At 42.9% G+C, this 21,483-nt stretch overlaps 1 protein-coding gene across 9 annotated transcripts in view; it reads left to right on the top strand.

The window, feature by feature from the left end:
- The window catches only part of LOC310870939 (oxysterol-binding protein-related protein 1-like), a 34,617-nt gene continuing 13,134 nt past the window's right edge, over positions 1 to 21,483 (top strand). For 4 of the 9 annotated variants that reach the window (XR_014570284.1, XR_014570285.1, XM_083782323.1 and 1 more), the window contains exons 1-17: positions 1 to 63; positions 741 to 897; positions 1,010 to 1,095; positions 1,316 to 1,390; positions 1,855 to 1,966; positions 2,091 to 2,176; positions 2,470 to 2,614; positions 2,924 to 2,991; positions 3,109 to 3,153; positions 3,236 to 3,309; positions 3,461 to 3,524; positions 3,803 to 3,904; positions 4,884 to 5,003; positions 6,678 to 6,756; positions 7,239 to 7,345; positions 14,207 to 14,381; positions 17,668 to 17,869. Coding sequence is in view for 7 of the 9 variants with exons in the window: in XM_083782323.1 (XP_083638449.1) it covers positions 49 to 63; positions 741 to 897; positions 1,010 to 1,095; positions 1,316 to 1,390; positions 1,855 to 1,966; positions 2,091 to 2,176; positions 2,470 to 2,614; positions 2,924 to 2,991; positions 3,109 to 3,153; positions 3,236 to 3,309; positions 3,461 to 3,524; positions 3,803 to 3,904; positions 4,884 to 5,003; positions 6,678 to 6,756; positions 7,239 to 7,345; positions 14,207 to 14,381; positions 17,668 to 17,869 (1,712 nt within the window). In the remaining 2 variants the exon portion in view is untranslated. Of the gene's footprint in view, positions 64 to 740; positions 898 to 1,009; positions 1,096 to 1,315; positions 1,391 to 1,854; positions 1,967 to 2,090; positions 2,177 to 2,469; positions 2,615 to 2,923; positions 2,992 to 3,108; positions 3,154 to 3,235; positions 3,310 to 3,460; positions 3,525 to 3,802; positions 3,905 to 4,883; positions 5,004 to 6,677; positions 6,757 to 7,210; positions 7,346 to 14,206; positions 14,382 to 15,529; positions 15,545 to 17,667; positions 17,870 to 21,483 lie in introns of those variants that run through there. The other 5 variants (XM_083782324.1, XM_083782325.1, XM_083782326.1 and 2 more) reach the window with 5 other exon arrangements.

Raw genomic sequence — 21,483 nt, 5'->3', positions numbered from 1 at the left:
CAATGTTTTTGCCATGACCACCCCCACCGGGGTCGTCTCTTCGTAAAAATGACTGCGAAATCTGTGAGTTGAACTTTGCTAGTGGTTGTAGGCTCTATTTATTTATTTACCAGTACATTTATTGCACCAGCTGTGCTGTGTTGTGTTACTGTGAATTGATAGTGTTTACAATGAAAGCCCTGTCAATGCCCACTCCTCCATGTGGGCATTGACAGGGCTTTCATTTGAAACACTATCAAGACAATGAGGAATCCTATAAATTTAACAATTTGGTGAAAAAATGTTTAGGGATAATGCATTGGCCTTTGAAGTTGTTTAAAAATGTTTTAACGTTGCAAGTTGTAATGTAGCTAGTTGTAAGCCTACCATACACAGTGCATGGTTCTCAAAGTGGCGTCCTTGATGTGTGGGTATTCCTTCCTTCCACTCCCCCGCAAGTTTAGTTTAATATTTGTCAAAATAAATGTAACTACTTTAACCTATCCTATTCTAGCAGCTATTTGAAAATAGTCCATAAACAATAAGCAACATTATGTGAGATTGTAGTTGGTAGATTTAAAAAATGTTCAAAAGTTATCAACACAAATCTTGTATGGGGGTACCTGCCTGGCACAAAGTATTTTCAGATGGGGACCATCCACGACTAAATACATATTCATTTGGGTTTACTTTGATGTGTATAGTAGTAGTTTGATGTGTTTAATTAAAAATGTTATGACTTAATACATATTTTGTTAAAGGAGGCGAGTAACCCCTCAGAAAGTGATGTGGCGATGGAACCATCTAATCTAGAGGGACAGCTGCTCCACTATGCAAAGAGCGGCAGTTGTTCCCAAATTCAAAAACTCCTCCATTTGAGAGCTGAGCAGGAGCAATGTCTCAACGTCAACTGCAAATGTAAGTGAATTATTGACAAAGATCTATTTTAACAAACACCATCACACATCCACATAGCTGCTGAAGTCTTGTTAGACTGACTAATTCGAATTCTTATTGGCTGTCATTCTAGCTAAGAGCATAGCCAGTGCAGGATGGACCCCGCTCCACTTGGCCAGTTATTTTGGTCACATTGATGCGGTGGAGGAACTTCTCAAGGTAATCGGGTGCTGTGAAACAGCATTTTGTATTGTAATGAATAGGGATGTCCCGATATTTACCTGCCATAGTGTCAACCCCTTACTCCTGTGCCGGATCAGTGGTTATACTGGCATATTCGCCGATACTGATACTTTTCCGATACCGATACAGTATCTGGACATCTCTAGTAATCAATGCATAATTTGTATTTTACGCATTTGTGAATGGGTCTGTATAGGCAGGTGCTGATGTAAATGTGCAGAACAACTTGGGCGATACCCCGCTACACACAGCCTCCTGCACTGGAAGAAAGGTGAAATACTAAATGTTCTAATTCTATTCAATCTGTTGGGTCCTGTATTTTTGTTTACCGGCCACATCTGCCTCATCATAAGCCCAATTATGAATACGAACCTTTGATAATTTTTTAACCAAAGACGATACACAGCATTCTGTTTTCTCTATAGAGGGTATGCGCGTGACATCATCATCATACATCATAGTTATGCGGGAATGCCTACTGAGTGGCAAAAAACTACTTTCTGGACTTGACAGCCCATACATCTAAACAGAAATGTCCTAATTGATTGAATTAAATGACTTTAAACAACATTAAATTCACTTTGTCACTCGATTTGCCACTCGATCTGTCATTCACTTTATGCATGCGCATACCCTCTATTGAAGGTTTGACTGATGTAAAAAAATAACATGTCATTTTCTCTACCTACTGTAAATAAAGTAATCAATTATTTCCAATGGACCGTAACCGTATAGGAGATTGTTCTGTTGCTGCTGAGGTATGATGCCAGCGCCAACATAATCAATGGAACAGCCCGAATCCCCAAAGACGTCACAGAGGATGATGAAATCATTACCATGCTAGAGGGTATGTACTGTATTGTATGCGGTGATTGTGGACTGTAAAAAATATAGAAAGTGGTTGATGGCCACTCATTACTGTACTGTAGGTGTGCTTGACGTGGTTCTCTCAAATGGTTGCGTTTGTACAGCTGCGGAGAGAAGAGCGGAACTTCGGCTAGAAGACAAGTATCTGCAAGCAGCCAGAGACGGGGACATCACCACCCTGTCCAAACTGGTCAACATCTGACACTGAGCCTTTTGGCAAAATATAGATGGCAATATTTCCCAATATTTACCGCAGCTGTTACTTTTACTTGTCGGCGCCTGTTGAGCATGTTACGAGTTTGTGCTCATTAGTTAAATCAAACAAGGGGCCACAGACACACAACGTATCATATAACATATCATGGTTGAGGTTTGATGCTTGTGGATGAGTGAAGTTGATATTTTAATATTGTATACAAAAATAAATCTTCCTGCCTTTTGTCTCTGTTCACCTGGTGACTGTGTCTGATGTTAATCCCTCAGCTCAGCCGAGAGGAGCCCCCTGACATCCACTGCAGGGATCTTGTGGGGAATACGCCGTTACACTGTGCAGCCTACAGGGGGCACAAGGAGTGTGTTCTGAAACTACTCCGGTCAGGAGCCAACCCTGGTATCAAAAACAAGAATGGTACGGTAACGGTAGATCAGTCAGTCTTGTCATTTTATTGAATCTATCTAATTAAACATTAGCTCAAATAATGCCTTTGCTAATTGCTGTAATGAATAAACATCACAATATTATTATAAATATATAATATAAATGCTATATAGTATATACTATCAGTTGCATACAAAGAGCTGATGATTCATGTAAAATTATCACTGGTCCAGAGGGGTTAGAAGTCATACAGCAAAAAAAAACCATAACTCACTCTCTCAAGAGTAGACGCTAGAGGGTGAGTATACTTTTTTTGACTGGCTGACTTTTTCTTTGCAGACCAGACCGTATCTGACTTGGCCCCTAATGAAGAACTTAGACAGATTCTGGCAGCCTATAATGTCCAGGTAAATGCCATTTAACACTGTATTATATTACGGTATATACATATTATAATGCTGCAGGCATGTTGAGTTAAGTATATTTTGTATTTTAATTTTGCACAACTATTATTTTCTGCAAAGGATGTGAAAAGTGCAGCACACAAGTTGGAAGGCCCACTTTGGAAGGTACTCGAGTGTTGGGAGAGATGTACGTTCGGTTTTACTTATACAAAAAAAGAGCTCATATTCATGTCTACCATTTTGACAGAGTTCACGTTTACTTGGCTGGCGGGCACTTTGGGTGGTTATTGAAGATGGAACCCTATCCTGGTACCCTAGACAGTGAGTTATTATTCATTCAACTATTCTGCCATACAGATGATAGATGGGTGGATGAAATATCTTTTCCTATCAGCCTGGTGTTTGCAATGTGTATAGGGTCCTTTCTCCTTTTATGTCTAACTTTCATAAATCTCTCATGTCTTATTTTTAGAGCTGATGCGCTGGCTGGAATAAGAAAGCAGGGCTGTAAGACTCTAACACAAGCCTACTGTAAGGTAGTATGATCTGGGCTGTATCATACGGTGTTGTCATGGTTCATCAAGATTCCAAATTATTATTTAAATCAGTTTAATTTCAGTGAAAACATTTATTCACAATTAATGGAATTCTAATGTTTGCAATATTATTTCTACAAAATATTCAATGGGACATTAAAAGCGAGTCTCTGCCATCCAACTGGCTTTGATAGAGCAGGTTATTTGCTGTAGCTACCATTGAGATCTCCATAGTGACTGTAGGTATGTACAGTAAGTGATTTCATCATGTACTTCAGATCAAACCATGGGATAATTGCCTCTTCACCATCAAATGCCTTGATGACACCAGCCATCGCTTTAAGGTCTCCTCCACGACTGACTCAATGGCCAAAAGAAAAGTAAGTTTGTATTGACATGACCTACTGTGCATTGCTGTCGGGCAGGAGCCTTGTATCTCAACCTTTTCCAACCGTGACCCCCCCCAAAATAATCCTATTTGACCAGGAACACCCCACCCTGATAAGCACCACAATTGTAGGAGTTGAGGCATTACATTTAGCTTGACTCTGTTCCACAGATTAATATTGTGGAAAATAGCAGATCTATGCCTCACACCAGTTTGTTGATTATGTTTGATGCAGTAATTATCTTTTTAAAAGTCCTTAAAGGATTATTTCACTTAAAAACGTTGGGTCATTTTATCGTCTACTCAGGTTTATGTAAACACCCCAGACAGTTTTTAAGTTGCTCGATTCAGTATTTAGATATTTTATATTCATTATAGCTGCCTCGCCCCCTTCCTATTGCAAACACATTGTAACTTCAAACTCCATTTTAACCATGATAGATTAATCGAAAACACCCGTCCTTATTTCTTTTGGAAAAGTAAAAAGTAAAAAAAAAAAATATATTAAAAGAAAATTAAAGTAATAAAGTAAAAAGGGCACGCCACGTATTAGGAGGTTGGTATGAGTCACCAGAGAAAAGGACACGTGTTTTCGATGAATCTAAAATGGAGGTTGAAGTTACAATGGGTTTGTATAGGAAGGAGGCGGGGCAGCTAAATTGAATGTCAAATATCTAAATACTGAATTTAGCTTTCTGGGTTGTTGTCGCTTCAGTGTCATCTGGGGACCCCGCAAACTCATATGGGGAGTCGGGACACGCCTGGCGGTCCGATCCACAGGTTGAGAACCACTGCCCTAGTCTATACTTGCACAAAAGCAGCAAAAAGAAACAAGCTCAGACCTTGTAGATTGGTATTGGTATTGGTATTTTTGCCTCGAAAGTTTCAGATATTCTACACTCTTTCCCGCTGTTTACCGTCACTACCGTGTGACTTATTTTTGTGTGCACGTGTCTGTTGTGTGCATTTAGAGATGGATGGATGCCATAGCAGGGCATTCAGCCTACAGTACCCAGCACTGTGTTCAACAGCAGGTCATGGATTATGATGAAGGTAGTACATCACTGGGGAACTTCGCACAAGCCCTTCAGGTGAGTTCTAGCAGAGTTAGGAGTTTAAATGATCATTAGTGTTAATTTAAAGATGGAGTGCCGTGATTTCTTTCCACCCTAAAACATGATCATCACATATTATTGTCTCTAGCAGGCCGAAGGCTTGGGGAGAGAGTATGTTTTGCACTCCGTCCGTGTGTGTGTGTGTCTGTCCGTCCGTCTGTGTACAGCTAATCTCCCGGCACTGTTAACCCGGTCGATGCCAAATTTTGATGCCAACGATGAACCTCTGCCCCACATTTTCCAGAACGGCCTGTTATAGCGCCACCAGGAGGCTGACTTTTGAAAAACACATTTTTTGATATTTCTCCTCCAGATTCTGTCCAAGAATACCTCAAATCGTTACACACTATCTCTATAGTCGTGTGTTCAAAACGGATCTGTCCGATATTTCATATTCCATCCTAATTGGCTAACATTGGCTTTCAAAGTTTGTAGGATTGGGCCGTTTTGAACAAAAAGCCTCATCATGAACGCAGCTTGCAATTTACATGCCATTTTTCAGCAGTAGGCTACTCAATAAGTTGGTACTGCACATGATCTAGTAAAATTGTATCATGACCATTCATAAATGGCGGTTGCTCATTCAGTGTCCCAAATTAAAAAGCTTACAGCACCTGGTATTCCCAGGTGATCTCCCATCCAAGTGCTAACCAGGCCCGACCCTGTTTAGCTTCCGAGATCGGACGTGTTCAGGGTGGTATGGCCGTAAGCAAAGGCAGCTGTGGCCGGTCGGTCTTTTATAGCTGACAGCGGCCCCGCACCACACAAGGAAGGGAGCATTACAATTCCCTGCTGTATTTATTACTTGCGCAAGAAGAGCGTGCAAGTATTGTGGTCGGCTGGACCAAAAGTGGTATGTATGACTATGTACAGTATGGTATGCATACCCCTAATTGGCTGTTGATGGTGACGTAAGTAAGAGATGTTTCAATGTTGGGTGGGTAAAAGGTACTGTAACGTATGTATACATTACATGTACCTGCATGTATGCATGCGTGGTATGTATACTGTATGGTGGTCCCTTATTGGCTGTTGATGGTGATGTAACTAAGGTACGCTTCAAGGTAAGGTCAATACCGGGTCTAAAGCATTTTGAACTACAGTCGTAATGGACATTAGTTAGTGCATTTCTAGTTATTGTATAAGGAATATTTTCAATAAAGTGTACAGTATTTGTTAAAAAAAAATTGTGGACATGCCCACCACACCAGTTCATTAAGTTTGCCTGGTGGGTGGTGATCCAACTGAACTGAAACCGCACCAACAGCTGTCTCCTCACTGTATATTTTTCTTTTCCCTTTTTATCTCCTTTTTATGAGGATTTCCATATTTTATTTGTTTAGTGTATATTTGTACTCCTCTAAATGTTCTGATGAATTGAAAATCGTACCCTATTGTAAACAAGTGTAATGCTTTATGGTGTCGTCCACAGTTAACAGTTTTTGTATTGAGTTGTACTTGAGTTTTTGAATTTACCTATTCTGCATGCTGTTAAATTAAATACAATCAATCAATCAAATTGAACTGAATGGACCCATAATTTTGTTCCATTTGTACGGTCCCATAGTTAAACTAACAGTGTGCAGGCTGACTGTAGCTGTGTGAACTGTGCTACACACAATTTCATTTCCCTGATGACAACTCTTTCAGGTAGCTGACACCTGCCAGCTGAAATTGGCAAGTGAAACATCTATTTTCCTCTCTATGGTGAAAAATGCAGAGAGTCAGGGTAAGAGTGTTGTGGTATCTTTTGCTATACTGTAAAATCCTGAGTGTTAATTGAAGTCTGAGTGTACAAATGTAACCAAATGGACCATTACATTTGCTTTAATTTGTCAGACTTACACAAATCAACTGTAGCTGAGTTGGTAGTGGCCATCTGGGAATTGGAAGGTTGCCGGTTCGACTCTTAGCTCACCCAATCTACCCGTCGGAAGTGTCCCCATGAGCAATACACTTAACAACTAAAAAAATAGCTTTCCCCAGCCACCAATCATTCACCTGAGCCATCTTAGCAGCCATATGCTGGATAAATGCTGAAAAGTAATTTCCACTCCTCTAGGGGCCAGAAAATACTTCCCTTCCTCTTTCAATATTAACACTGAGGATTTTACTGTTGATTCATTCACTCAGTTTTAACTCTTGCATGTTAAAGAAACTTAATATACCGTATGTTTTATTAGGTTTTGTTTTTTGTTCCTGTTTTCCAAGCACTGGCTGCTCCCCTTATGCTGAAAGCCAAGGAGACTTGCAGCCTCTCCAGTGAGACCTGTGCTGCCCTCCATCTCTGCCTTGAACTGTTGTCCAAACAGGAGGAGGTACTGTAGAAAAATAATGTCTTCATGATTCATCAACTAATGTAGAATCTGCCCAATCTAGCTTGTGTTTGTGAAGTTTTGCTGAACACACTACAGTTCCTGTCCTACAGTTTCTCTTTTTTACCTGTATTTATTATGTGTCAGAGTCTATATTTATCCCATTGATTCCTACGGACTGTTGCACACACCCACGTGCTGCTCATCCTATTGGCTTTGGAAGTTATGCAGAATGGTTATCAAAATAACCTAACCCCTCCCACTTAACGTAGCTCCCTCTACGCCATACGGTGTGAGTGACATAATGTGTGTGTTGGGGGAGGCAGAGGTGTGCGTATCACCGTCCACCTGTCCTAGTAACCATGCTGTGCCCTTGGGGGAGCCATAGAATAACTGTGCTAATCTCTAGCGTGGCTGTAGGAATGACACGGGCAAGATCCGCTTTTATGCTGAGGTTTGCACTCGGCTCGTAGATCAGTGCAGACACACACACGCACACGCACGCGCGCGCGCGCACACACACACACACACACACACACACACACACACACACACACACACACACACACACACACACACACACACACACACACACACACACACACACACACACACACACACACACACACACACACACACACACACACACACACACACACACACACACACACACACACACACACACCGAGGCGCTTTGGCTCCTGCTCTAGGGAAAGACATTGTGCATTGAGGGAGGGAAGTCGAGCGCGTGCATATTCACAGGCTCAGACTGCCTCATGCGTTCACCCTCGCACATTAACAACACACACCCGCTCACAGCCACGCTTCCTCGAGCCAGCAGAGCATCTGAGCACTGGAGACAGGATATAAACATCTGCACAGGTACAAGTGGACAACTGCTCTTTTATCTCATTCTTTGTTCTCGTGTCCTTGTTTTTCATTGTCATCGGGGAAAATTGGCTACGTTTTGCAGTGGGCTTGCTCCCTGAGGACATGGTGGTTTTAGTTTTTTACTTTTGAGTTCTGTTTAGAGACTGCCTAGAACAATATTTAAAGCAGGAATCTATTCTTACAGTAAATCCTGAGTGGTAATTTAACTCTGAAAGTGTAAAAATGTACTCTTACAGTAATGCATGCACTAATATGCTGCAGTCATTCCTATGGAGTTTAGAATCTCTCCTAGATGTGAAGAGGTATTTGCATGCTGAAACCTTCAGTGCTCTGTGGCCTTTATGCATACTGCATAAGCTTTGACTTTGGATTTTTCGGTTTTACATTTGGTCAACAACTGTAGAATAGGGTTTGCACAAATGCATAGGAAATCTTGGGGCTCAGCTCCGAGGGTCAGCATTTAAAAAAAGACTGACTAAACATACATCCTACATCCTACCATACTCTTTAAAAGGCAAATATAAGTACTAGTACTACTGTATATGCTGTGCATACTAAAAGCTTAAAGGTATATTCAGTGATTTCACTTAATTCAAATATCACTTATTTTTTTGTTTTGTTGTGATAATCCTCCCTACTATAGAGTGTGCTGGCCATATAAGGAGTTCCTCCCTGTCCCCAGTTAACCCCTGGGGGTCAAAAAACCTTAGGTTTTGTTTTTGACTCTCTATCCTGATTGGACGAAAGGCTGGGTCCCACAGCCAAAAACGAAACCTAAGGTTTTTTGAGTGAAATCACTGAATATACCTTTAAAGATTATTTTGAGATTTTCATAATTGAGCAAAGTCAAACTGGAGAGACTAGAAGTGTTTTATGTCGAGAGAGCTTTTTGTGACTTTCCAAAATGAGAATCTGAAGAAGCGGAAATAATCCACAATGATCAGGGCTGGTACAGGGCCAGAACTGTCAGACTGAGAACTATAATTGGGTTTAGATTTGGGATTAGGATGATCCTCGGTTCAGAGAGGCACCCACAGACCCCCAGTTTAAATTCACGGCCTTACTGAATGCACTAAATAGCTGCACAGATGTCCTAATACTGTACATCTAATACAATTACAGCAATTTTGAAAGTTAGCTGGATTTTACCTTATAGAGCATTGCTCACGTGCTAGGGGCCTTTTAGCCTCCTTATCATAAAGATGCTCATTTGCCAGAAGCTGCATTGTCTAGACTCTTAAGTATAGATTGACCTGAAGAAGATCGATGTCGGATGCAGGTTTTATTTCAAGTATAGATTGGCTGGCAACATCTTCCTTTATCTCCAGGAATAACATTGCATAAAGATCATTGGGATGCGGAGGCCATTTAATGTAGTCCGGGATGCCATTGAAATACTACTATAGACCAAGAGGAGGAATTGGCTGCCAGAGCACTGGGTCAAGTGGGAGCTCATCCCACTTGACCCAGTGCTCTGGCAGCCAATTCTAGGTACAGTATAATAAGCATGATTCCTAGAAGCTAGAGCTACTACTCCAGACCAACGGGATTATAATGCCTACAGAGTGCTGAGAATGGCACTGTGGATATTATTAATCCTAACCCTCCTATTGTTCTGGCAGCTAGTTGACCAGATGGGTCTGCTTTGTCGGTGCTGGTTGGTAAACATTTGTTTTCCACATTACGTAACCAATGTGGACTTGCGCAAGCTGTTGTGTTTGTGTGCTATGACATGTCAGCGGATGTGTAACATGGAACCATGATTCATAGCAGGGAGTCTTTTGCAGCAATTACAGTCCTGCCCTTCAGCAAGGGTGGCTGTGATCTGATGACCCACTTCATTAGCTGCAGAGCTGGTGTTTCGCCGGCCAGGATGTCATATCTCTAGTACGCACACAGGGAGAGTATGATTGCTTGGTGATTGAAGTAGAAGAAATGCCTCTCCTCGTATCTTTGTCTCGTGGAGAAGGCATTAAGGCAAAGGGTCTCGAGGTCACCAAGGAGATTGATTGTGTAGTATGTAGACCAACTTGGGTCTGCGTGAGACCCAACTAAAGTGACAGGGAACAGAGGGAGACAGGGAGTGACATGCAGCAAAGGCCTTTGGGATCTGAACCAGGCCACGCTGCTTTAGAGCCTATATACAGTATATGTGCCTAGACCGCTTGGTCAGCAGGCGTCCCAAGGAAGGCTATGTTTTTGCTGAGCCATAGAACGGCACTCTGGTCCCTGGACCCAAGACCTTGACCCCCTCCGCCGGCGTGTTTAGTTGTTTTTATCTACTTGTTTTTCCTGCGCATAGCCTTCATTTTCCATGTGGTACTCTCTCTTGGTAATGGAGAGGCAAAATCAATCTTTCTAAAAAGCAAATTTTAAGCCTAGTTCAGAGTCGGACCAAAGATTTGTGACAAAACAAAACTTTTTAAGCCCAATTTATACTTAAAAAAATAGCTGACCTACAAGGTCACACAACGCAGCACCCTTGTACAATGAAGCATAAATTAATCATTAGAACATTACAGAGAAAGATTGCAGCGCTATGACTGACCCTGGCTGTGGTTAAATGCGGTCTTTGAACTCGCGGCGGATGCAAGCTGGCCGGTTCTCAGACGTCATCGTGCAGTACTGTGATCTATGGCACGGCACCGCTGCACTAGTACTCTGATCTATGGTACGTCGTTGCACTAGTACACTGATCTATGGTACCGCTGCACTAGTACACTGATCTACATATGGTACGTCGTCATGCCAGCCGGCACTGCTGCACCGCATGGAGATGGGAGCCATTTGTCTCCCACATCTGCTTCCCCTTAAGCAAGAAAGGCCAAACAAAAGCCGAGTCCTTTCTTTGGCTCCTGGCCAAGCGAGAAACCTCTTTTCCCCAGTTTCATCAAGCATCAACTACTGTACAATGGCACAGCCTCAGCAGGGCTTAAAATAGCCACGTGTGTTTTCAGGCGAGAGGACGCGGGGAGAGAGAGAGAGAAAAGACCAGCTATAGTAGTTGCACAACAAAGTGTTCCGTTTCGGGACGACGGGCTCTCTCACGAGCCAAGTTCCCGAGGATGGAGAACACTGGTTAAGGCTCAAGATTATGTTAGCTCATTTACTGTATATTACACTTACACACAAATAAGAGGCTCAAGGCAATGTCAACCACTTATGTGGACAGGTATTCATTTATAATGACTGTGTATTGTACTCTTAGGCTGTGATTGAGCTGCTCTCCATCTGTGGTATACTCGGCTCAGTCCTGTTGAGCCAAATTGGCAGACACCGTCTGTTGGCTCAGCATAAATGTTCGAGAACTCTAAAGCAAATGCTGAAGCCCACACAAGCTTATGCTTGTGTATGCTGAAATGTTGCTTCCTCTTGCAGTAGTAAGTAAAATTCACTGTAGTGTATCTGATTATACTCACTGTAATTGTAGTGAGTTGGCAAAGTGTTCTGTGGCAAGAGACCTGCTACAGACTTTATTTACAACCCACTTTACAAGAAACTGTATCTGCGAAAAGGAATTATGCCCTGTGAGATGTCCTATCTAATTTCAGTGGGGGTCCTACAGAACGATATTTACATTTCAACTGTCCAGTATATCATCAAACAAACAAAATTGATCACATTGAGGCAAAAGGGGAAAACATTTAATGTAAAAACGGTGACAAACAAAGCAGATGACAGCAGTACAATAATATTGGATCACGAAGCATTAGAACAGAAATCAATCTACTCGCATCACATTACACAAGTAAGTGTATCAATCCATGCAGTTAAAAGATAGAGAATATAAAAGGACTGCCCATAATCCCGTTAGTCCGACCTACGTGGCCAGTTAAGGCCTAGGCTACACGTCTCTGGATCTTTTGCAAAACGCACATTTCTTTGTGCGTTTGGGCCTTTCAGCCACACGCAAACGGCGTTTTCGGCCACTCAAACGGAGGTTTTTGGATACGGATAAATAAGTGAAGATTTTCGAAAATATCCGTTTCAGTGGAGCTGTGTAGTCATGCGAAAGGGAGCTTTTGAGAAACGATGATGTCACCGCTTATTAGCGCATATCATTTTTACTATAATTAGGTGAGAAATGCAGCTTGTGCCTGCATGGAAACTACACAGATATCTATCCATCATTGTTCATGTTTATATATCACTGTTAACAACTTTAAAACGTATCATGTTGCATCAACTGCAGCGAGCAAAGGCTCTGCTCTGCTGCATCCAATAATTTTATATTATAAGTTTATATTTTCATTGGGTGTACAAGTCATGTTTTTAATATGCCCTTATCAAATGATATAGAGAGATGGTAAGCCATGCAGCCCATTGACTGCATCATCTGCATGTCACTGTGCCTACATGCTGACAATGTGTGAGCGTGAACTTGTATTAGCCTACATTATAACGTGACATTTATTATACAGCTCGAAATATATATATATATAGCCACTCTACAAGCTCACAACTGGTTGTGGACACTTCTATAGGTTTGACTCTGCTATTAATTTCTGTGCCAAGTCGCCAGAGCAATGGTAAAGTGTCTATCATTTTTAAATGATATGGAGAGAAAAGTCGAGAATCGGGATCTGGAGATTTACATGCTGACAGACAATGAAAGAAACATATACTTCCACTCACAATTTAGGTGGCTTTTAAAATGTGGTACTTATTCCTTCATTAAAAAATATGATTGGCACCTCATAAGTGTAAATATAAAATCAAATATAATATAGCCTACAATTGAAACCTGCTACTGCAGTGATTTTATCCTTTGTTCATTACGTTTCTGTGTTTGTGTGTGGACATAGACATCTCTGTCGTATGGGCAGGGATTTTTTCTAAAACGGAGGACGAAAATATCCGTTTTGCAAAAGATCCATGTACGTATAGCCTGGGCCTTAGACTAAGGTGTGGCCAGTTAAGACTAAGGTGTGGCCGGTTAAGACTGAGGTTATGGTGTGGGATGGTGTTACTAACATGAGGTTGGAACAATGACATGTTGCCAGCATAAAGAGAAAAGAATAGAGACACAAAGTGCAAAAGTAACATTTGAGAATACGTCCTATTTAACTAATTTGCATAATCAATTAAGTGTAACACGTGCATGTGTGAAGGGTGTTAAAAGTACATTTTCATATTTAAAGCCTTAAATAGGAAATGAATGGAAAATAATAGTGAGTAAGAGGTTATACTTGATTAATATGGGTAATTGTGTGTGTTGTGTGTGCCTGTGTGCTCAGAAATGTGTGAGCATGCACAACAGTGAGGAATGGGTGAGTCAGTTGAAGGCAGAATAATTGATGGAGCTTTCTCTTTACTTTATATGAAGACATTGGCCTCGCTTTGCTATCTCAGATTTACAACCTGATTTACGGGCTCCAAGCCTGCCGGCCGCCTCCCTCAAGGTGACTTGGCATTTTTTCACTCTGGGTATTTGGCTGTATTTCTTGTCATCAGTGTAGCGTGCACTTTTAGCTCCCTGAATTCCCTTTCTTCTACAGAATATATTTTCCGCATTTCAGGAGGTAAATTCTTCCATTTAATGAATGTGGTTTTGCATGCTTAGTTTTGTGATGATATGGGGTATACTGCTGGGTTGGTAAAGATCCCACGACAGCAGCGTCAAATGGGGAACATTGATCTGGTCTGTCCCATAGTAGCATGTCTCAGGTTGCCCTGAAGGGACACTCAATCCTAGGCCACGAGCTTTCAGAGACTGAGGTGTTTGGTTCCGACGGGTGGAAACTGGATCTGTGGGCAGGGGTTAGAACAATGACCCGACATCAGACGAAGCCACACTACACACACACACACACACACCCCTTATCAATGCATCAATAAATCCATATCAATCAGTGAGACTGTAATTGATCAGAAATGTCATCTGACTGTGAGCATGTCTTCTACTGTGCATACTCTTTTGTTTTTTAGTTTGTGTGCGTTCGTTCATGCATACATTTATCTAATGTATTACAGGTCTGGAGTTTGAAGTTTGAACAGGAAGTGGAGAAGAACAAAGCTCTATCGGAGGCCTTGCAGACGTTGACCAGTGAGCACCCCAAGCTCGAACCGTCCGTGTCCCGGACCCGAAGGTCCTCGTTGAGCAATTTGAGCACCGTCACTGAAGATCACTTCTACGATGCTGTGTCAGGTCAGCCCACACGCATACAGTAGTTGGTCAAAACAACAACCAAAAAATAGTTTTGTATTGTCGAATGACGCGATCATTCCACTGATAGTGAATTGGCCTTTAGGCCATTGTTGAGGGGTGCTAGCTCCACTTATGTCCAGCTTTGAGGGTTTGTAATAAACGCAAACATTGAATGCCCTTGACAATGAATGGCCAGCTTTGAGTGTTTGTGTAAACACAAACGTCGAAGACGAAGGTGAGCACGCAAATTGTGAGTGGCCGGAATGAGATAATGTATGATAATGTGTGATGACTTCACACGGGTGTGATTTATTCTCTTACATTTAAGCATTTAGCAGACGCTCTTAATCCAGAGGGCCTGACATTAAGCAAGGTAAACACAAGGTAATATATCAAATGCATAGAGATATAGTAATCAACGATCATTCTGTGTAGGTAAACTAAAAACCTATCCTCAGTCTAAAAACAGTAGGCTTTCTGTACCTTGAAATTACAGTATACAAACTATTAGGATTGCCAGGTCAACAAATTATGAACTTGCCATCCGTCTAATAGCATGCTATCTAAATTACATTTTTAACCTTTGCATAAGCCTGCAAGGGTATCAAGGCAAGTGCTACGGGCTATGGGCTGAGACCCCAATCTCCAAACAGATGTGTTCATTTAGCTGTGAGTGTAATCGCACCAAACTGCACCATCGACTATCAATCATTTAGCCGGGGAATGGAACCCCCTCAAGGACTTCTGTGGGTCCCTAGACCCCACGTTGAGAAGCAGTGATTTAGACCAGTGGTTTTCAAACTTTCTGTGCCCAAGGCACACCAAAGGACGAGTCAAAATCTCAAGGCACACCTGTATTCATAACCATTAATATCCAGAATAACCAGCTCTCTCCGGTCCCTGCTGATCATCGTCCGCAGGTGCTTCAGTAGAGCAAAAATAATTGCTAAATAAAGGACAAATGGCATCCGATTAAAAACAGACTGTGATCAATTTGAAATGGAAAGCGCTGGACGTGTGTCAAAAATCCTGAGCAGCTGGTCTAAATGTCACTTGCACAATGAACATAAACAAGTCAAATTGATTTAGATATACCGTATGTGTGCCTTCTGCTTCTTGCATATTTGACCCCTGCTGCTAAAGATGCACTTATGCAGTGTGTGGTATGTCTTCTGCTCTTGCACATTTTGACCCTGCATTGTGACTGCCGTCGCAACCACCAAAGCCCACAAAGTGCAAACTTTGTAAATGAAGTGAAATAATTGAGACAAAATCACAGCAGGCCATAATAATGTATAGGCCTAATGCAGGGTTCCCCAATTAATTTTCCTCAAGGGCCATATTTTGACTAGCGTACCAGGCAGGGGGCCGAGTCTGCCCATTCTTTCATGGGCCACAAGTGGGCGCTCTGTGGGCCGCAAATGGCCCGCGGGCCGCCTATTGGGGAACCCTGGCCTAATGGGTGGTCAATCGGCGACTGACACGGATTAGATAGCCTTGGTGCCCACGTCATGTGTAGTGTTTGAAAAGTGATTGTTATACTGTTAGTTTTGTTATTGGTCAGGACACAAAATCATACCAATCCAGTCTGATTTGTGCATTTGATTGCTGTTTTTGTCTCAGGCAACTTTGTTTTGCATGTTCTTATGGTGTAGCTAACAATGGTGGTACCGAATGTGTTAAATGCATTGCTGACTCAACTGGGATCACACCTCTCCAAGTGCAGCGTCAAAACACCTTTTATATTTTGGTATATCAGTTAGCAGAATATTGCCAGAGACAGACATGTGGCAAGAGGTGCAATCTGGAGATTATCACTCTTCTTTGCTCCCTCTTTATAAACTCAGTCTTCTTAAATACGTGTTTTATTCTCTAGGCCGGTGGTTTTTAACCAGTGGTCTGGGGACCACCAGTGGTCCTTGAGGAGGTTCCATGTGGTCCACAGCAAAATGGAGTTTTGGTTCTGCGAGGCTAAATCTCATCAAATGGTCCGTGGCTCAAATGCCAAATAAATAATGGGCCTTGATATGAAAAGGGTTGTGTGTGTGTTTGTGTGCATGCGACATGCGTGCGCTCCGGAAGGCACCACAAGTTCAGTCTCTCTGTGGTGTTTGTCTCTAGGGCTCTCTAGGGCTCACTCGAGGCGCCCCTCACAGACATGTCTAATGGCCGTTCGCTCCCGTTGCAGTTTGACACGGCTGATTGCCCCAACGTCGGCTGCTACATTGCTGAGATGGTCCATTGATGTAGTGCAGCCGGTCGAATTGTCCCCTGTAATTATATCCAAGGTTAATGAGTTTGTGGTACATTAGCCTGGAAAACGAGCTCCTGTTTGCATTTTAGATGTTTGAAGAAGAGCATTTCATGTCCGTAGAGCCAACCAGTTTACAGTTATGCATGTTTGTCTTTGTGACCTGATTAGTTGGCCTCCCTGTATATTTGAGCCTCGCCACAGTGATTTGTATGTACAATTGACGTATGTAATGTACAGTTACAGTATAGGGAGTGATCTCTGGTTCTGAGAGATGAATGCATTATTCATAGACACAGTTGGCTTCTGGTCACGGCCACACACGTCGTCTCTGACCTCAGTCACCTCACGGCATCCATAGTCGGTGGTTCATAATGACAATCAATTGCTGTGGGGAGGGAGGGATGTTGCGAAGGATTTTGAAAGTACCACCCTATGGGTTGGTGAAAGAAATCGGTATGCACGGCATTGCGCCGTGTACAGTCGCACACAGTTGTCGTATATCACAATGTTTGTGAAAGCGTCCCAGTTTCTGTTGCGTTGTTGTTGTTGATTAACCACTTCCTACCTGGTGTCCCTGTTTTGGGCATGTCCTTATCGGCTATTTTTGCTATTTGTCTTGCAGCTAAGTAAATTGGCCTGAAGTGGTTTTAAGCACACGTCTAGTTTTCCATGACATGGTTGATGTACGTATTATCTCCCCTCCCATCCACTGTGTCCTTGACACCATACAGCCTACAGGGAGGAGGAGTGCTACAGTATACTAGCCAGTCAGCAGAGCAAACCATGTAGGAGGAAGTGAAGCCTGTCGTGGCGTCTCATTGGAACAGAATCCCCAGGTGGAGCTTAACACGTGTGCGTGCGCGTGTGCGTGCATGTGTGTGTTTGTGTGTGTGTGTTCATTCCCTGGTCTAGACTACAGTTAAAGACTAACAGGGCTGGAGCTTTCTGGGCTGACCTGTGTGTGTAGTTGTGTACTGTATGTATGTTTGAGCCTGGCATCAGCTGCTTTCTGCCCCCTCTCTCATCCCACAGAGTCTGGGTCTGAGCTCTCTGTGAGTGGTTTCCTGTCCGTGGCCAGCCCGTCTTTTGAAGAGGACGAGCGGAGAGACTCCCCCCTCCTTTTCGGCAGCCTCCGCCGCCATCCCAGCACCCTCAGGGGGCCCACCGGAATGTCTGGGGAAGACAGGAACCATGGCAACGAAACGGCCCAGTGCAACGGAGTCAAGAAGCACAGGTGGGACTTGTTCTAGTTATTAGGTCACGCTTGTTTTGTACTCGCCATGTTCATTGTTCTGTTGGTACTTTAATTTGCCATTCACCAGATGACAATATTTGGACCATGTTGTTCTGCCTCGGCACACAACAGTCGGATGCTTCAGCTATGACAAGTATCTATCATAGCTGCCATGCTGCAGTGTATATACAATGTTCGATCAGTCAGCAGACTCGTCTGGCTCGTCGGGTCCGTAACCCATCCGTAATCTGCGTTGGCAAGATAGCTCGGGTGAATAAATGTCACGGTGTAGTTGTAATGGAATACGGCCTCTCCAGTTTGTTTTTGTTTGAGCACCCAAGCCCCAGAGAGTAGTCCCGCTCTTGTTTTTCCTACACGTTCACTTCAAAACCCGTCACCATGGGTGACCGGGCCTTCGCAGCCACGGCATATCTGCCCTACCCCAGTACCTCAGTGGCTCTTTTTAAATCACTGTTAAAAACCCACCTGTGCACACAGGCTTTCCCCTAGATTTATTCTATTGTTTTTACTATGTGATATTACTTTATTTTACTGCTTCTGTGTATTGCGTTAACGATGACGATGTATTGTTTAATTCCAACAATAAGTGCCTCTAAGATAGTGTACTGCATTTTTATATTCCATTGTAAAGCACTTTGTAACTCTGTTTTTGAAAAGTGCTTTATAAATAAAGTTTATTATTAGTATTACTTCAGTCTGTCTGAGCTGCAGGGTCTTGGTGCCATGGTTCACCCTTGAAGATGGGGCATGGGTCCATTGCATTTCCACAAATACTTATTTTTTTGTTTGCCCGCTCTTTTTTTTTTTACTCCAACAAGTGACTGTGAATAATTTAGTGGTTTCTGGCCTAGAGAGTCAAAGGAAAGGGATTGGCTGACGAGGTCTCTGTGCGTGTGTGTGTGTGTGACGTGTGCATTAAAGATTGATGAGGTGTCTGTTTGTATGTTATTACTCCTGTCATTCAGTGATCTGTGTACATGGTCACGTGTTGTAGACGCATATGTGCCGTTTGTTTGATGGATTGGTGGAACAGACATCGTCCCTTAATTGGAACTCTCTCTGACACTATCCGCATTGATTAATTCTAACGCTGTTAAAATAATCTTTTTCTTAATGTAGTAAGTGGTGTACCACAAAATTCTGTCATCAACTTTTAATTTTGTCATTTGAAGGTTTTCACAATAAAACATGGATACAACTTCTATACATGTATGTGACACCTATCAGGCGCGTAGCGTGGATCGAATGATTGACTGGGCAAATTAGCATTGCGCGGCTTGCTTGCTGTGTTTGCTATACTAAACAGAAATTTGCATGCACAAGGGCTGCCAAAGTAGGCTCTCTTTTGTTGTTTTCCTTGTTCTTTCGCTCCCTCTCTTCAAAGTTAGACTGGGCCAGCTCTAAACTGACTGGGCCACGACCCGCGTGGCCCAATGGACCCTACGCCGGTGACACCTATAACTTCTATTTCAAGATAAAGGCAAGAAGTAATGTTGACATGGCTATACATATACAATATTGATTTTGCGCCCAACTAAAGGAACATGGCTTTACAGGAAGTATAGATGACTATCGACTACATTAGCTTTTCCTGGCGTGGATTGGAGCTGACAGAAGGGCATCTCTGCCATGCACCAGTGGTCTGTTCATTCCACTGTTAACAGAGGGTTCAGCTTGAGCCCTGTGGCCATTCTCTCTCTCTCTCTCTCTCTCTGTGTGTTGCTGTGGTTTGTTGTGGGATTGGCTTATTTTTCTGCCGTTACAGTATACTGTAGCTGCTCGCTGCTGTGCTGATTTTGTGATTTGTGAATAAAGGCACCGTCTGCTTTAGGTAAGCACACCTGCTGTCTTACAGAGAGTGTAGGCCCATTACAGTTTTCTACCTGGCCTATCTGCTCACCTCAGTGAAGTGTAAGACAAGAGAGCCTCGCTCAAGACCCCAAGGTCAAGGTCGTGGTGGAGTCATTTCAGTGCATCGAGACCAATATAGCCAATATACTGTAGGTATTTTGGAGCGGGTAGACATATTATTCTATGTCTTATTATTCTTTAGTTTTTTTTTACTTGAGCCTTACTGTATACCGTATTGTAATTTTATATTCCCGCTGGGGGGCGTGTTCTCGCCTCCGTGTTGGTGAAAGGGCCTTTCTGTGTGGAGTTTGTATGTTTTCCCTGTGTACCCTAGGGTAGGTACGTATCCTCACAAAAATAAACATGCAGTAATCCTGGTCTCTAAACTGCCTCCCCCTGGCCAGCCGGGGCACCTGATGGAGGGGAAAGGAATTGGTTGGAAATAACGTGTTCCTTTCACACGCTACGTCCAACCGGGTAAACTCCCCCCTGTCAGGTGAAAAGAACCGGCTTGGACTCTCGTGCATTGAAGGAAGCACGAGGTCAGTCCGTCGCTCTTCCCAGGTTCGCGGAGGGAGTGTAGAGCCCAGGATTACATTAGATAATTGACACTGGGTGAAATAATGGGTTACAAAATTGTGGGATAAAAATGATTATCGCAGTTACTATGCAAACGTGCAGGAAGCCTGTAACGCTCAAGCCTGTCACTCTGCCGTCACACGCTCTTCATGTAATGCTGCACACACACAACACACGCCACTACACACACACACACACACACACGCCGGCGGTTCGTGTTGCAGTGCAATGGTGCAGTTTACATTTCAATGCTGCCCTTTTCCTCCTCACGTGTGCTTTGAAGAGCCTTGGCTTGTACGTTTTCATGCTTTAGTTGTACTTGCATTTCTGTATTTTGTGCGAAAGTGCATTGAGAAATGTCCTCAGAAACGGCCTTGTTTCTGTACATTTCGAGAAGGTTATTTGTACTACGGAGGCACCCCCCAAAGTGACGGGAGCGCAACTTTTTCATATTGCGTCAAATAAGACACCTCCCTGACAATATCGCTGAGACAGTTTATTTATTTTTACCACAATGCTTATATGAGACAATTTCAAATGAAACTTCCACGGCCCTGGACCAGGGGATGAGTGAGTGACAGGACTTCGGTAGAGATTTCACCGTCTGTCCGCTCCGCTGTAGTGCTGACATAATGAAGTGACATTATTCCGGTATAGTGTCTCAGCCCTGCGGTCGCTCCTCGCCTTTAAGGCGTCTTACTGGTGTTAAATGTATGTACCGGTATGTCTATTTCTTGTCTTTTTGTGTTGCAAATGGTCCTACTGGTGAATGCGTCTTGTACTAAATACTACAGATACTCAGATCTCCCATCCATTCATGGGTATTGCATGAGGCTTTGACCAGGGCGGCTCATTAACTGGCAGGTGTCGGGTTAACTTTGTTTCCAAACCGCAGGGTCAAGCCGCAAACTGGAAATCTATTTTGGTAGGATTTGCTTCCCTTGGTATTCATTGCTCTGGTTTCTGTTTTTATTTATTTATTTATTTATTTTTCTGCATGAAGCAGAGAAGAGTGGAAAACAAACCGGGTCACTTGAGGAAAAGGGGCCTCGTGCTTCTGCGCAGTCAGACCAACAGTAATGATGTACTAACGAGTATCACTAATGCAATATACAGTAGAAATGCTGTACTCCATTACAAGTAAAAGTCCGGAATTCAAAATG

The sequence above is a fragment of the Protomyctophum parallelum genome, assembly GCF_964188405.1.
Source record: "Protomyctophum parallelum genome assembly, chromosome: 14".
Taxonomy (NCBI): Eukaryota; Metazoa; Chordata; class Actinopteri; order Myctophiformes; family Myctophidae; genus Protomyctophum; species Protomyctophum parallelum.
The sequence above is the reverse complement of the archived record's forward strand: the minus strand, read 5'-3'. Positions and strand labels throughout refer to the sequence as shown.